Source organism: Dreissena polymorpha, chromosome 2 (assembly GCF_020536995.1).
Source record: "Dreissena polymorpha isolate Duluth1 chromosome 2, UMN_Dpol_1.0, whole genome shotgun sequence".
Taxonomy (NCBI): Eukaryota; Metazoa; Mollusca; class Bivalvia; order Myida; family Dreissenidae; genus Dreissena; species Dreissena polymorpha.
This window is the reverse complement of record NC_068356.1, coordinates 57,918,486-57,935,901: the sequence shown is the minus strand read 5'-3', so window position 1 is coordinate 57,935,901 and position 17,416 is coordinate 57,918,486. Positions and strand designations below refer to the sequence as shown.

The following is a 17,416-nucleotide window of genomic DNA, read 5'->3' as shown; positions in this document are numbered from 1 at the left end:
AACTGTTTAACATGACAAAATGGCAACACAACATTGGATAACAAAATCGATTATTTATCAAACCTGTCAGTCAATTAATTATTTAGATAATTAGACAAACAAAACAATCAACCGAGCAAACTGCTAAAATTGAACCTACTCAAGCATAGATGTCTGTAGTTACAGATTTTGAAACAGCATAGTTATTTCATAGCATTAAAATATAATAAAATAATCTGACTAGAATCATTAATCATGAATATTTACATAGGTTTAGTACAATTAGGTTTAATATAACAAATTTCAGTATTACAAGTTACATACATGCATATCACGTTATAGCATAAGTTTGAAAGAATTTGGTAAGAAATAAATTAAAATAAATAAAACAGAATATAGAACTAAACTTAAAACTTGTGGGGTATCTGCTGATCTTGACCATGAAGGCCTAAAAGGTGGTTAAATAAGACGCTGAGGATTGAAATAACCACAAAGTGTGATCAATAAAGAGATTTTAAAACATTTATCCCCCCAAAATGGATTTGGAGAAGACTGCTCAGCAGCTACCACACAGGAAACTCAATTATATGATACTACAGCAAAGGATTGAGAAGAAACATTCTCTACATACATAATGACAGACATGCATAATAGTCCCGCAGGAGAAAACTCACTAGAGGGAAACTAAACTCATAGATACAAGCAAGCAAAAAGTAGCAAAACTAAAGGCAAAACATATAGATACAAACAAGCAAATGATAGCAAACTAAAAGCAATACATATAGATACTGCTAGCAAATAATAGTAGAAAACTAAGGCAAAACATATGGATACCAGCAAGCAAATACAGCAACTAATAGCAAGCTAATTAAAAAAAGACACAAGGTAAAATGAACAAAAAGATAAGCATTACAGAGTAGAGGGGAACATATAATGCTATGTAGTATTGTATCTGGCCAGCCAGCATGTCAGCGCTCCCTACCGGGCACACGCAGAACAGCTGCAATTGGGTCCATTCCATTGGTCGATCAGGGACCTGAACTGGTTATAAGACGAGCACTGTCTGAATGTGTCCGGCAGAGAGTTCCACATACTGGCTGCAGAGTAACGGAAAGAGTTCCTGCCATACGTTTCGGTTCTAGGTCTTGGAAGTTCCGCACAGTTAGTATACCTAAAATTATATTTAGAGTCTTTAAATTTAACAAGATCATGTAGATAACTGGGTCCTTCTTTGTTTAATATTTTAAAGGTCTCTAAAGCTTTACTTCTCATTCTTCTAACTTTAAGAGATGGGAGCCCAGATAAAAGCAATAAATCATGATATGACATTGAATAATCATCATAAATGAAACGTAATGCTCTTTCCTGCAATTTTTCAATTTTCTTGGTATTAGTTTCCCCTGTAAAATGCCATGTTAATGGACAATACTTTAGATTTGACATAATAAAAGAATAGTACATAGTAAGCCTTCCAAGTTTGTTAATGTTCCTACCTATCCTTTTCATGACATTTAATTGCCTGGCAGCTTTCTTGCATATATTTGTTTTATCAGAGGCGAATTAAGTTGGGGGGCTAAAGCCCCCCCAGCTGGCTGGCTAGATACGATTTAAAAAATGAGCCCCTTACAGTTTTTATCCACTTGTGTATTTCCTGTCATATGCCCCTAATTAAGCCATAAACAGCTGTCGATTTGTGTGATTAGCCCCCAGGCACGTGTACAGACGATCTAACGTTCGCCAGCTAAACTGCACGCTTCATTGACTGGTAGTGATAAACTGCGCTATTTTATTGGCTGACGGAGATACATTCAACTAATGAAATTCATCAATACATTTAGCTATAGTTAAATGTCTACAAATGGCTGCCACATGGGACTTGGGAAAAACAATATTTCAATTAGTAGCAATTAAGGAGTTTAGACAAACGCAACCGACATTCATAATTAATTTTTCGGTAATTAGTTTCTTCGATGAATTTAAATAGGTTAATGTTTACAAATGGCTTCCGCATGGGACTTGTGAAAAACAATATTTGAATTTGTAGAAATTGAAGAGTTAAGACGAATGCAATTGATTTATATGTTCTATGTATTGATATGAATTCATTTAATTCATATTGCCATGTTTCCTTTCACAACGTGATTGTTGAATACAGTCCAATTATGGCTAGGCTAATCATGGCAACATTGATTGTTGAATACAGTCCAATATGGCTAGGTGATTGTTGAATACAGTCCAATATGGCTAGGTGATTGTTGAATACAGTCCAATATGGCTAGGTGATTGTTGAATACAGTCAAATATGGCTAGGTGATAGTTGAAAACAGTCCAATATGGCTAGGTGATTGTTGAATACAGTCCAATATGGCTAGGTGATTGTTGAATACAGTCCAATATGGCTAAGTGATTGTTGAATACAGTCCAATATGGCTAGGTGATTGTTGAATACAGTCCAATTATGGCTAGGCTAATCAGGGCAACATTTTCTGCTTTTATGGAATTGTTTGTTAACATGAGGTTCCATGGTTTAAACAGAAATCTCAAACCCAAATTCAAGCACTTTTCAATGACTTTTCAAGGCCAAATTTTCATTTTCAAGGCCGTGAACCGTACGTTAGTTTTCTTTAAAAAATGCATTTTCAAGCCAGTAAATATCATTTATTTGCTCAAACACATTAAACTTATTCCACAATTGGTCTTTCTTGTTTAAACTTTCATCAAAAGACACCGAGTACTGTCCACTTATAGAACTATCAAGTCAAGTGTTGAAATGTTTAGCTAGCCCAAAAACGACCACATAATTATGCCGTCTTGCGGTCTCCGCAAGAAAATTTCTTTGCAATTATACTGTCATGGACCATAACCTGAAATAACTTTGTAACGATTTTATTGGAATTGAAGGATTGATGTGTGCAAACGGTATGCTATACCCACAATACTTCCGCTTTCAACATATCACTTTGTAACGAATTTGTCTATGGATGTCTGCGAGTTTGATACTGCAGCTAATGGCTGCGATGGTCCTGGAATTTGAATATCTTATGCATCTGCACACTCTCTGTGGCTGTGCCTTCCTGGTTTGACACAGATGGTCTGTTGTTGTTTATGTCTGCTTTAGATTTAACAGTTTTAACAATAGTACCTTCCTGTGTCACAAAAAACACACCGCAGGAACCATGTTTGCTTCTCAATTTCATGTTTTCTTTGTGGGTTTCCCCTTTCTCGAGGTTTTTCAAAGCACTTTCCCCCATCCCCCGACATCAATCGTTTTCATACATACCCGACAATGTGCTTTTTGAATATCATTTGTTTTCTGTACCCAGGAATATTCAGTTCACCAAAACCCTGGTTTGAAACAACACTTCACCATCGCTGCTTTTTTACTCGCGAAAATTGATCACAATGGAGAACCTCTGAAGTAGTACACATAATATGTGACGTGTACACATAACGTTTCGAACTCAATAGTGTACGAAACTTATATTTTGTACTCAACTTTGTGCGAGTAGGAATTTATGGTAAATTTTCGTAATATTTCCCTAAAGAACGATTTAAGTTTATAATTAACGCAATGATAAAAGTAATTTTGAGCAGAAATAATCATTTTCAAGGCTGTTTTACATGAAATAAGCACTTTTCAAGCACTTTTTCAAGGCCAACCCTTGTTCAAGGGCTTTTCAAGCCTAGGACTCGTTTTCAAGCACTTTTCAAGCCCTGTGCGAACCCTGGGTTCTCTCTAAACGTTAATCCAGTTTAGGTCCCCGATTTACCTTTGCGACCTGCATAGGTTAATCTGTGACAACACTTTATGCACATACATAAAGCCTACTTTTCCACAGAAAGGCTCTATATGCATATGCTTGCCAGCTAATGTAGTTTAACCCTTTCCCAATCAGAAGTAAAGTGAAAATATCTATGTGAAAACAACATAAAACCAGAACAGCCTGCCAGTAACTCCCAGTCTGTTCAGGTTTTATGCTGTTTGCTGCTCATCAATAACTAAAGGTTGGAAATCATGAAGCCTTTAAAACTTGAATTTAGAAAGAAAGGTCTTTAATTAAATTTAACTTTCTATTGGACTATGATGTGTCAAAATACGTATATAAGTGGTAAAGGGTTAAATGTTGTACATCGATTGGTCTGTGTACAATATTATATACTGATACAAAACCATAATCACACACATGAATTTCCTACATACATTATACATGTACATTATATCGCTAATATAATATACTATAGCATGAATATAATATGCTATAGCCTACCTTTTTCTTGTTGAACAGGGAACTTTTCTTAAACGAGAACATGACAATGTCCTTGATCTCGGACGGGTGTTCCATGGGGTCGTCATCATCTGCCTGCAAGGTCAAAGGTTATCAGAGATCATTTAAGGCAATTTATGGTCATCATGTGTTAGCAAGGGCAATCAAACATAGATTGAGGTTATCAATGGTCACCAAGGTCATAAAGGTCATCCACAGAAACCAAGTCACTGATCGTAATCAAGGGTTACTGAAGGTCACAGAGGGATCTATGAAAATGATCAAGTGTAACTGAAGTGCATCTAGTGTGATTGAACATAAGTTAAGGTCAACAAGGTCAACCAAAGGTCATCAAGAGTCCTTGAAGGTCCTAAAATGTTATCAAGGGCCACTGATGGTCAATACTTATAAAGCTCCACAACACATAACTCTGCCTTCAATGTCGAGCTTTTCAAGATGAAGATGAGTCCAAAATTACTGTCAATGCATTAAAACCACTTTAATTTTTTAAACTATTCTTTAAAATACTCAAACACATTGACTTTAAAGTCATGAACTTAATTAACATCCATCAAATGCTTTAGTTGTTTCTCTGTCTACGCCTTGCGTTTGTGCAAAAATGCATCCAATTAATTTTAACCTAAACAATATTTTGTAAGAAACACTTTTTCAGATTTTAAGACTCAGTTGTTATATGTTACCTTGTATCTCAGCATGACGCCAGTCTTGTTGATCATCCAGTAGGGACAGAACAGGGACACCTGGCTTGAACCACTCGTCTCCTTGAAATGAAGACCCAGGTTCTGAAACAAACAACACATGTTTATGCATTACTTATTGTCATGTGTAAATCACATGAGCAAAATCTGAACCCAATTTTTAAACACAGTTTGTGTCCCTTTTTTGTGAAAACAGAACATTTAAGGCATGCACAGTATGTACTCTATACAGTGTTATAAGTAAAAAAACTTTATTTTATTGTCTGCATATAAAGATTTTTTTACATGTATTTCTAAGACAAATATCTATACAGGGTTATTAGCAAAAAAAGATTGTCTGCATATACAGAATATGTTACATGTATGACTAAGAACAAGTATCTATACAGTGTTTTTAGTAAAAAAAAATATTTTATTGACTGCATATAAAGAATTTTTTCATGTATATTAAGAACAAATAACATATTTAAAATTGCAAAGTTTTTTTTAAAGTTCAAAGATTTTTTTACTTAATTAACCACCTCTAAAAACATTATTCCATATGAGGGACTATAGTAAAATGACTTTGGAAACAGTGACAGCCATTGACAGATTACATACAAAGCTGAAATATTTAATTTTGTCATCATTCTTGAAATAGTTCTTTATTCTTTAGTCTTAAAGTGGGTTGATTAAAATGGGCCCCAGTCTTGAAAAATTAACAATGACCAGTGCATATTTTTTAATCAAAGATTAAGTACTTGACAAATCATGGATTTAGCAATAAAACAAAAGCACAAGACTGTTCCAGGGTGCAGGATCACATGACTTAATAGGGTAACCAATTAAACGTTAATGGATGTGTTTGTAAAGACACCGGCCGCATCTTTATTTAATAAGTTTGTGATTTTGTTCAAAAATGCCTTGTGCACTGCATGCTTATGTTTCACGCAACGCGAAATTTTGTCACCGATTTCAGATGTATTCAATGATCAATTCTTATACCTTAAGATATCGACACAAACTGCAAGAAAAACTGTCTTTTATGCACTTAAGATTTTTGCAAAGGTATTTCAATTACTTGAGATATTTGCAAAAATAAAGTCTTAATGGTGTGTTTACATTCTTTCCAGCTCGTGTCTAAACCCTTAAAAGCCCCATTTATTCTGCACCCTGGTTCCCCTTAGGATAAACAACCAAAAGGCATGGTTATAGATTTGCATGTACTGACAAACTGTTAGAGCAAACAACATATAAAAAACAAATAATGCCACCTTAGCATCAAAAGTGTACCGTTATCTGCAACTTCGAAACATATTAGACATGCCAATTTCATATTGAACATCATGTGTTTGTGAAACAATATGTCCCACATATTTGACCTTTGACCTTGAAGGATGACCTTGACCTTTCACCATTCAAAATGTTCAGCTCCATGAGATACACATGCATGCCAAATATCAAGTTGCTATCTTCAATATTGCAAAAGTTATGGCCAATGTTAAAGTCTGATGCAAACATACAAACCAACAGACAGGGCAAAAACAATATGTCCCCCGGTATAGACTGGGGGACATAAAATGTAAATTTGGTATGAGATGTAGTTTAATTTACTTGAATTTGTATTAATTCCGCATATGCTTACACCAAACTGAATTTAAAGCAAATACATTACCATGGTAACTTTCTTTTTCCCTTGGTAACCGTCGAAATTCCACACTGAGAGTTCAAGGATGTCACAGTCCAGCAGCCGACGGCCATTCCAATCCCTACCCTGATAGTTTATGATCTAAAATATGTGGAAATCATAATTAACTCTTTCCCACTCAGAAGCAAAGTGAAAATCGCTATATGTGCAACCAGCATTAAACCAGAACAGCCTGTGAATAACTTTTTAATTCAAATCTTGTAAGAAAAATGTTTGAAATTTTGTAAGATTTTCTTCAGGAGATCAAATTTGTCAATTTACATACCTAAGCGGTAACGCGTTAATTTGATGGTGATATGGTTATCTTGAGCCAACATCACAAAAAGCATTGACCACAAACGTAACCTTAGCTGCGTCAGGCTTGTGTATACAACAAAAACTTCTCAAAAGTTTTGTTTTTAAAAGCATTTTGTTCGTGGCAAGATATACCAAGCCAAAATCCACGCCAGTTTGTTCGTTAAACATTTTCACATTTTTACATCTGATACAACAGTATGTTTCACCTCAAGACTAAATATACTCATCAGTGCTTCGATATTCCAGGGATTTAGCATTACTCCATTGTATCTTCTGAACATGGTCTTACATCAACTTCAGAAGTTTCTGGCTAAAGACCAGACTATTTTCAGTTCACGTACCATGATCTCAATTTTGGTTTTCCCCAAGCATGCATGGTCCAGAGGGATATTGCAGCCTTTCTGTAGCAACATCTCATCTGCAGTGCCCTTGCAACGGATATGGAAAACATAGTGCTTATTTTATTTTGTGTAGCATCATCTGCTTACCTATGCATTGCCTCAGCAATTGATATGAGTCACGTTTTGATAAAACTGGGCTTAATGCATGTGCATAAAGTGTCGTCCCAGATTAGCCTGTGCAGACTGCACTTTCCGCCTAAACTTGATTTTCGGGAAGGAGGGACGTCATTGAAACTAAAAATACCATAAAAGCGGAAAGTTTCGTCCCTGATTAGCCTGTGCGGACTTCACAGGCTAATTTGGGACGACACTTTACGCACATGCATTAAGCCCAGTTTTCTCAGAACACGACTCATTTAATATTTTTTTGGAAAGATTACTTACATCTAAAAAAAAAACCTAAAACGGTATCATTCAATGGTGTTTTTTTTCCATTTGGTTGCATTATTTCATCTGCAGAAACCTTACAATAGCTAAAGTAAACCTAGTGTTTTTTTTCCATAGATTTTTGAGAGCGTTATTTAATTTGCTGTTAATTGAGAATGGTTATTGAAAATAAAGGGTATTCTTATAGATATTTATTACCATCAGCTCATCAGCAGTATCCTGTGAATGCATACAAGCCTCATTCTGGAAAATGGGTCTAATGCATGTTCGTAAAGAGTAATTCCATAATAAGCCTGCAAAGTCCACAGAGGCAAATCAGGGATGACACTTTCAGCCTAGGCTGGATATTTGTTTCTATGATACTGCATATAAATGAAAAATTATATAAAAGCATTTGTTGTTTAAAGAAGTTTCTTATTAAATAATCTAGTTTAGGTTAAAAGTGTTGTCCCTGATAAGCTTTTGGTAACTGCACAAGCTTATATGGGAAAACACTTAACGCACATGCATAAAGGCCCCATTTTGCCCAGAAAAAGGATTATTTAAATAATGAAACATTTGTTTAGGCATTTATGGTTCAGTTGTACTAATTTTTAGGTATCCCATGTAAGTATGTGTTCATTAATATTTATCATAATCAACTTGCAAAAACTTCTGTCTTCAGTTGTACTGTAATCTAACGGAACTTGTAAGACCTTGCTGTGTTGATCTTTTTTGCCTTTTTGCTGGTAAAACATACACGCGTTATGATTTCTGAAACAACTTTTTTATTTTTTTTGTTTGCTTACAAGGAAGAAATAATGGACATGCTATAAACATGTACTTTATTCAGGGCTGTCATTACAAAACGAAATCATAGCTTTGTCACCAACATTACTAAAGATAAAACTGCACCCCTTTTTCACTCTAGAGCAGCCATGCATGTGGCTAAGTTAAAAGGCCAATAACTCAGAAATAAATGGTTGCTCAACCAACTTAAACAAGAAGTATCGTTGAAAACGATGGATGCTCCCCTTATGTTCATAATAAAGTAAACAGGTATTAATAATAATTAATGAAATAATAGTATACACTCACTCTTTCTTTAAAATGGAACTCCAACCCAAATAACACTAGAGTACACTGGCTGAATACATGTCATGACTTGATCCTGTCTGTTGTAAAATACCATGTCTAAAACACTGCCTGTCTTACACGTTGGACTTGGAATCAGGTTTCGAAATGTAGAAAACGTCTAACCATTCAGGACTACCTTGTTGAAGTACCCAAGAATAAATATCCTATCAGTTTCCGTAATGACCACAGTGACCTCAAAACTCATCAAAAGGTAGAGGACCATGCAAGGTACCTACATGCCAAATATATAAGAGATCGGTCAAATATTGAAGGCGATTTGAGAAACTGTAACCAAAGATTGACCTTGAGAAAATCTATTATTAGCCTCGGTGACCTTGACCCCCAGTGACTTCAAACCTCATCAAAAGGTAGAGGTCCATGCAAGGTACCTAAATGCCAAATATGTAAGAGATAAGTGAAATATTGAAGGCACTATGAAAAACTGTAACAAAAGTGTGAAGGAAGGAAGGAAGTAAGGAAGGACAATAGCCTTGTTGACCTTGACCCCAGTGACGATGAACATTACAATTAGTGCAATTTTACCTCAAGCATGACTTTAACATCATAGGGCAGTAGATTGTGGAAGATCACTGTCGGGTGAAGGTGGAAGATAGTGGACTTAGCAGACAAAGTGTCGCCATCCTGATAATAGACCTCCTCAATCTCTGCACGAACCTAACAAAAACATGAGCAATGTAAGCATTTAGAGATTCATTACTGTCAACACTCCTCAAGGTATTGAACGTCCATAAGAGGTTACATTAAACTAGAACTGTCTGTGTCCTGCCTGAAATATTCTCTGTAGGCTTCTTTATAAGAGAGCATCGCTAGCTAGGTTGTAAAAGGTTGTAGGTTGTACTAAACAGACAATGTGTTTATCAAATGTCAAAGGAAGTGAAGACCCAGACAAAATATAAGTATGAAAATTAATAAAGCGCATTCAGGGTCTTGCGTTTAAACTGAATTGTTTTGTGTTTTGCAAACAATGTTTGAAAATAAAAAACAAAATAAATAAATGTTCTATTTTTCTTGCTTTTAGTTTGCTTGCTCTCAAACAGTTTGTCTAAGTTAGCAGTGTTTTCATTGTATAATATAAGATATGACAAGCACCTACCCTGATATAGAAAGGCTGGTGCACTGCGTCCCCACGGCAGGTCAGCTTCTTCAGCCCCAGGTTCTCTGCCCCTTTCCAGCTGATTGGTTCACTCATCTCTACACACCTGAAGTCATGGTAAACTTAGTTTAGTTTAAACTTGCTTACTTCAGTTTCATTTCCTGGTAAGCCTAGGGCTTATTGAGACACTTCAATAGTCTGTTTTCCAAAGTAAAACCTGCACTTGGTGTCTTAAGCAAAGATCCAAAAGAACAACATTAAAGTGGAGAACAAACCCGTGGCCTCCTGATAACTAGGTCCACACCATAGCAAGTATGCCATTGCAACCTCAAATGTTGGAATAGTCATGGTTACCAGGTTTACAAAAAATTCTAGAAGTATGAATAAAAATGGCCCCTGTAAAGATGCGAAGACCAGTTCACTTAAACTATGCACAAGAGGTACTGGTGGGTTGGCACACAATTTACCACACGTAGTTTTTTTCAGAAGCAACAAAACGCACGTATCTATGAACATAAGTCATATAATGCATTAATTTTCTTCCCACAATCTTTTCTTCACCACTTCTTACCCGTCCTTCATGGGCCTGAACATGAACTGCCCCGTAGACTCATAGACTGCATACAGTGGTACACTGTATAGGGCACCAGGCTGGATAGGGGAGATCAGCTTGGTTCCATTACTCGCATCCTTGTAGTAGATATCCACAGGAACCGGCAGGTGGTTTTGAACCTGAAATGAATGAGCACTTTGCATGATAAACTATCTGGAAAAAAGAATATCAGTGAAACTGATGGATGCTCCCCGATGATGCGCTTTGTCAATGTATGTGTTAATAAACACCTAAAAAATCTATTATTAGCCTTGGTGACCTTGAATTTGACCCCAGTGACCTCAAACCTCATCAAAAGGTAGAGGTCCATGCAAGGTACCTACATGCCAAATATGAAAGCGATTGGTAAAGTATTGAAGGGGTTATGAGAAAAGGTAGCAAGTGTGACAGAAGGGAGTCTATTATAAGCCTTGGTGACCTTGACCTTGACCCCAGTGACCTCAAACCTCATCAAAAGGTAGAGGTTCATGCAAAGTACCTACATGCCAAATATGAAAGCGATTGGTAATGTTTTGAAGGCGCTATGAGAAACGGTAGCAAAAGTGTGACGGAAGTAAGGAAGTAAGTAAGGAAGGACAAACTGGTAACTATATGCTCCGCCGAAATTTTATTTCGGGGAGCATAATAACCATTATATGCAGGTTTTGTTGTTTTAATGAAAAGGATTTGACCAAAGCTCAGAAAAGTGAGTCTTATATATACAGATATAAAGAATATGTTCTTTTAACAAAAACCCAGAGCTGTCCCAAGACAGAATGCTCGACTATTCTCTTGCTTTGATATAATAATCTACAATTGCTGTCAGTCACCTGATAAAATGCCCACATTGACATTTTTGATGTAATAGTTATATGGTATTTATAAACTTGAAGATGACAATTTATTAAGAATAATGGGCCTTGTTATTAACCTAAAATTATGATCTCGAAGACACATGTGTAGTTCAATTGAATATCTGTAGTAGTCAAAGCTATTGCTATTGTTGCATGCAAACTTTAACCTGAGTTTGAACTTACAAGCAAATCTTAACCTGACTTATACGAACAAAAGGGGTATTATCCTGCTAAACGTCTGGTCACAGAGACATGGAGTTGTTAAACATCAAGATACATCTAAAAAAAAAATAAGTACAAAAAGGTGGGTGAAAAAGCCAGCTAAAAATCAATAAAAACAGAAATGAGCAAAAACATGGCCATGGAAATAGCTTTGAAAAATGAATTCATTACAGTTGACATTTGAATCTTATGCCTCATGTTACTTACTCAATGTTGTACGTTTCCTACAAGCCACATAACGATAAATGCCCTGCGCCCTGGCGGCAATGTTTTTCCACAAGCCGGAGCCATTTTCAAAATCGTCGAAAATACCATTGGGACAGATCTTCTGACCAAGTTTCATGATGATCGGACAATAAATTTGGCCTCTAGAGTGTTAAAAAGGTTTTACTATAGCTTAATTAGGAAAAAAGCCCCGCAACTTGGCGTTCATGTTTTTCAACCAAGCGGAACCATTTCCAAACTCGTCCAAGATATCATGAAGACAAATCTTCAGACCAAATTTCATGAAGATCAGATGATAAATGTGGCCTCTAGACTCTTAATTAGGCATATGTTGAAGAAGCACAACAGACAAAAGGTGATCACAAAAGCTCACAATTGAGGTGAGCTAAAAATAAAACCCAGTATTAAGGTTAAAGTTCAACATTTTCTACTCACTGAGGAGCACTTCTGACCAAACAGTTACTGTCATCTGACCAGTTGAGTCTAAACTTGAGAATTCAACTATAAGTCTTTATTTCATGGAATTCTGTAAAAATTAAAAAATTCCCTACATTTTGACCTCGACTACAGACCAGAAAGTGACCATCTTCTGACCAATATCTATCTGTATTGTGTCCATGCATATAAAATGTTATAAACACTGAAACTAGCAATTCTGTGAACATTCATTATTTCCTACATTCTAACCTGAACAGCCGACCGGAAAGTGACGGTCTTCTGGCCGAGGTTGATTCTAGTATCCACGACAACGGCCCACATGCTGGGGGCCTGCTTTTCAGCAAAGTTGAACAGTCTCCTCTCAGCCCTCTTGATGGTCACATCCTTGGGGATGTTGAATCTCTCCACCTGAGTAGAGAGGAGATATTGTGATTAATTTAAAATCACAGAAAGTTCTTTGCATTTTAACCCTTCCCGACTTAGATACATATTTTAACGCGTCTGGAGTCTCTTAGAAAGTTATATTTAATTGAAGACCTTTCTAACTAGATTCAAGTTTTTAAGGCTTCATTACCAGCCCTTAGATACTGATGAGCAGCAAACAACATCAAACCTGAAAAGACTGCGAGTTACTCACAGGCTGTTCTAGTTTTATGCTGTTTGCACATAGCCATTTGCACTATGCTTCTGAGTGGGAAATGGTAAAACATGAAGATTTTTTCAGATTTTCCCTTAATTAGTCAGTGTGACACTAGTAACACCAGGGGCAAGGTCACTTTCGACCCCAGGGTCATGTTTGGAAAAAAACTTTGAAGTGGACCTCTACATACCAAATATGAAAGATTTTGGCTTTGGGGTTTCATACCAGATGATTTTCTTGTGCTCAGGTGAGGTTAGCATGCAAATACACATATTAAGATGAAATAGAACAAAGTAATGCAATGGTGAAAGTCTAAATGTTGTATATTAAAAGGATTGTTTAAGGACAGACATCCTTGGCATTTCCATTATACCCCTCACAACTTCATATTGGGTGATTTAAAAAGACAGTTGAGGCATAATAATGTTCACGTACCTGGAAGATGAGTTTCTTCTCGTCCGAGTTCTGAGTGGCCCGTATCACTGATGCCTGTCGACGCAGCTTGGGTCCTTCCTTGTTCTTTAAGGGTAGGAGGTCACCGCTACGTAACTTGACTTTTGCGTTCTGGGCAGAGTCCGGCATCTGAAATATGTTACGTCTCTTTGTGTCAGAAACTAGAGCTTTGTCACAAACAGGACTGACAACTCTGCGCCGCTTTGTCTGCTATATTCAAGGGCAAATAAGTCAGGAATTTATCAATGGATTATCCTAATAAACCTCATAAATATAGACCTTATTTGATTAATATAAGGGTAAAATACTAGACATTTCAGCATGTTCAATAGTTTAAAACATTATACAATATTAATTTTTTGCCTATCATGCTTTGTCAAAACAAGCTCTACTTGTCTCATAACATAAATGGAAATTTTAAATGTATAATTTAATATAGGAATGAGCAGTGGAAAATCAATATAATGCTTAACTATCTTGCAAAATCAAATGTAAAGTATGATGAAAGTATAATTAGTATAGAAATAATACAAAGACGGCAAGTTTTGTGCTTAATCTTAAAACATTTGCATACAGTCTAGCTTCTCTTTAAGTGTGAAATGTGGTACCACAAAAGTGTTGTCCAGTTTGAGCACGATGTCCTCCCCAGTCTCATTCTGTATCACATAGGGGTCCAGTACCTCTCCAGCCTTCAGTGTGGGCTCAACCAGCGAATAGGCATCACCAAAGGCCTATAATCATAATCAATAAATAGCATCACCAAAGGCCTATAATCAAACATGCGATTAATATAAATATGTGCTATAAATAGATGTGGACCCTTAATATATAAATAGCTTCATGGAATTAACTTTCGTACAACATAAGAATCCAAAAATTCTCTGGCTTACTGTGAGATCTTAATTTTTCAGGCATAAATAGATCTGTGAGCAAAAACAAGAAATGTGTGCTATTATAGATGGGCACTCTGAATCTTCATATAGTTTCGTAAAATGAAGTTCTGAATCTCAAAATGACTATAAATCGATCAACTCAAAAAACAACAACATGTGTATAATATAAATGTATGTTATACACAGGTGTGTGACGTACATGTGATTCAATGAATAGCAAAGTGAGTAAAAATTCCTTGAGGCTAACCCATCTGAAATACCTGGGATTTGTCCAGGTAACACCTATTTACCATGATATTTTCTATATACACCATGGAGGTTACCTGATGTATCCATGATCCTTTACAGCACTCACCTTGCCCAAGTTGGTGAGACTCTCCAGACACGCCTTGGTAATGGTGACCTGCAGCCCGTCTGCTGACTTCAAGTTGATACTCATCTTGGGGGGCAGGAGCTTGATGTCCTCAGTGTCCTCATCATCGTAGTCCTGATCCTCTTCTTCATTTTTGACTACCTGTGTCAATAATGCCAATTAGTTTAACAACTTTGTAAAGGTGTTGTGGATAGGTAAGGTATGGTCAAAACTTGAATTGTTGATGACCTCTTAACTATCTTAGATACATTTGTATGGCCCACTTCAGAGCAGGTGGTGTTCACACTACCTGCCTGTATGTCTATGTGAGTGTCTGATTATCGTCGCATTTTCCATAACTTCTGCATCTATTGATGCATTTTAAAACAAGAGATTGCCAAGCAATATGGTCCCCTACCTTTAAAACTCCAACACTGTCAGTTTTTTTAACAGATATTTGTTGCCATAGCAACCAGAATACTTGACATAGAAGCAAAATGCAATGATGTGCATAATCTCAATATTGCCACCAATCCATGTTACAAGTTTTGTGAAAATATGATGAACTTTTAAAGTTATCGCAGGATCCACTATTTTCAGCAATATTTCTAGTCTATTTCTTAGATTTCTAGTCTATTTGTTGCCATAGCAACCAGAATTCTTGACGTAGGAACAAAATGAAATGACGTGCATAATCTCCATATTGCCATCTATCCATGTTTTAAGTTTCATGAAAAAATATGAAGAACTTATATAAAAGTTATCGCAGGATCCAGAAAAGTGTGACAGACAGACTGACAGACGGAGCACACACCAGAAGTCCCCTCCGGTTTCACCGGTAGGCCACATTAACTTGGCAAAAATCTAAACCATTATAATATGGCGTGTTCAAAGTAACTCCCATCTCCTTTTCTTAAAAATCAAGCTCACACTAAGGTAAAAATAAATGTAACATTAGTGAACCTTAACTCTAACAATAATATACCAGAACCTTTAACTTTTACCTCAAGTTCAAGTTAGCACATCCAACCTTTAAACATTTCCAGTTCAAGTTAACATATCCCATCATTAACATTTACCTAAATTCAAGTCAGCGTATACCACCTAGTAACCTTTACCTCTAGTTTAACACAGAAGATCCCATCCTTTAACGTTAATCTCCAGTTCATACCACCCCTAAACATTTTAATCCTGATAAAAAAAATTCTTACCTCACATGAAATTTTCTCTTTAACTTTAGCATCAGTTTGAATTCCCATTTCCCATAACTCCTACACGAAGACTCCACATTCCCCCACTCTTATTTGTAACACAAGTTTCAGATCCTAGTTTCTCAGTTTCCCATCATTAAGGACTATTTCCCTGCCAATTGAAAACATAAGATTCACCTTAAATCTTACATTAAGACACAATTCCCACATTTCACCACTAAAATGAAGATCCCACATTGCCCACTAAAATGAAGATCCCACATTCCCAAACTCTAAAGCCTTTACCACTATGATACTAAATTTGACATTTTTGTAGTTTGTTAGAATCTTACATCTTTCTTACTAGATTTTAGTTTTACAAGCTTTATCTCCAGTTAAGTACTGATGAGAAGTAAACAGCATAAAACCTGAACAGGCTACAAGTGGGAAAGCCTACCTCCAGTTGTAGTTCCCACTTTCTCAGTTTCCCGCTGTCCAGGACTGGTTCCACCAGTGGTTCCCACACAGATATCCTCTCATTGTAGTAGGCCACCTCCAGCTTCAGGATGCTCTCCACATACATCTAAAACATTTAAGCTCATTCTGGGGAAAACTGGGCTAAATGCATGTGCATAAAGTGCACAGGCTAATCAGGGACAACACTTTCCACCTAAACTCGATTTTTGCTAAGAAGGAACATCTTTTAAACACACAAGAGCCCCGCATAACGGGTGCCACGCTCGGCTGCGAAAGCTTGTCAGATTAATTTTTTTTTTAGGTCACAGTGACATTGATCTTTGACCTAGTGACCCAAAAATGGGTGTGGCAAGTAGAACTCATCAAGGTGCATCTACAATTCAAGTTTCTAAGTTGTAGGTGGAAGCACTTTGATTTTAGAGCCTATGTTAAAGTTTTATTTTAGAGGTCAAAGTGACCTTGACCTTTGACCTAGTGACCCAAAAATGGGTGTGGCATGTAGAACTCATCAAGGTGCATCTACATATGAAGTTTCAAAGTTGTAGGTGGAAGCACTTTGACTTTAGAGCCTATGTTAAAGTTTTATATTAGAGGTAACAGTGACCTTGACCTTTGATCCAAAAATGGGTGTGGCATTTAGAACTCATCAAGGTGCATCTACATATGAAGTTTCAAAGTTGTAGGTGGAAGCACTTTGATTTTAGAGCCAATGTTAAGGTTTAAGCACGACGCCTACGGCGGACGGCTTACGGTGGACGATGAGCTGGCTATGACAATACCTCGGGTTTTCTCCGAAAACAGCTGAGCTAAAAATACCATAACAAGGGACAAAATTGTCACAAAACCAGGTTTTTATTTTTTTTTTAAAGTCTGATAAAGGGAGACAACTCAAACTGAACTGATTGTTCATATTTACCCCCTTTCATACCAAAACACACTTAAACCAACATAAAACTGTGTTTTTTCTGAGTTTTTCTCAGCGGAAGTTGGTTTTTGCTATTAAAAGCGAGTTTTATGTGCGCTAAACTGTGCTTAACTGAGTTTAAAGTTGGTTATTTTAAGAAGATGTGTGTTTAAGCGAGTTTTTTCTGTAAGGAGTCAGTTTTTTGTGTGTC

General features: G+C 36.5%; 1 protein-coding gene across 1 annotated transcript in view; it reads right to left on the bottom strand.

Annotated features, from left to right (window-relative positions):
- The window catches only part of LOC127869753 (intermembrane lipid transfer protein VPS13C-like), a 186,278-nt gene that overhangs the window by 43,769 nt on the left and 125,093 nt on the right, over nt 1-17,416 (bottom strand). Inside the window, 12 exon segments of the mRNA XM_052412414.1 lie at nt 4,248-4,340; nt 4,946-5,047; nt 6,618-6,731; nt 7,289-7,375; nt 9,395-9,526; nt 9,966-10,071; nt 10,537-10,697; nt 12,546-12,704; nt 13,372-13,518; nt 13,998-14,120; nt 14,638-14,796; nt 16,282-16,407. Coding sequence (XP_052268374.1) covers nt 4,248-4,340; nt 4,946-5,047; nt 6,618-6,731; nt 7,289-7,375; nt 9,395-9,526; nt 9,966-10,071; nt 10,537-10,697; nt 12,546-12,704; nt 13,372-13,518; nt 13,998-14,120; nt 14,638-14,796; nt 16,282-16,407 — 1,509 coding nt within the window.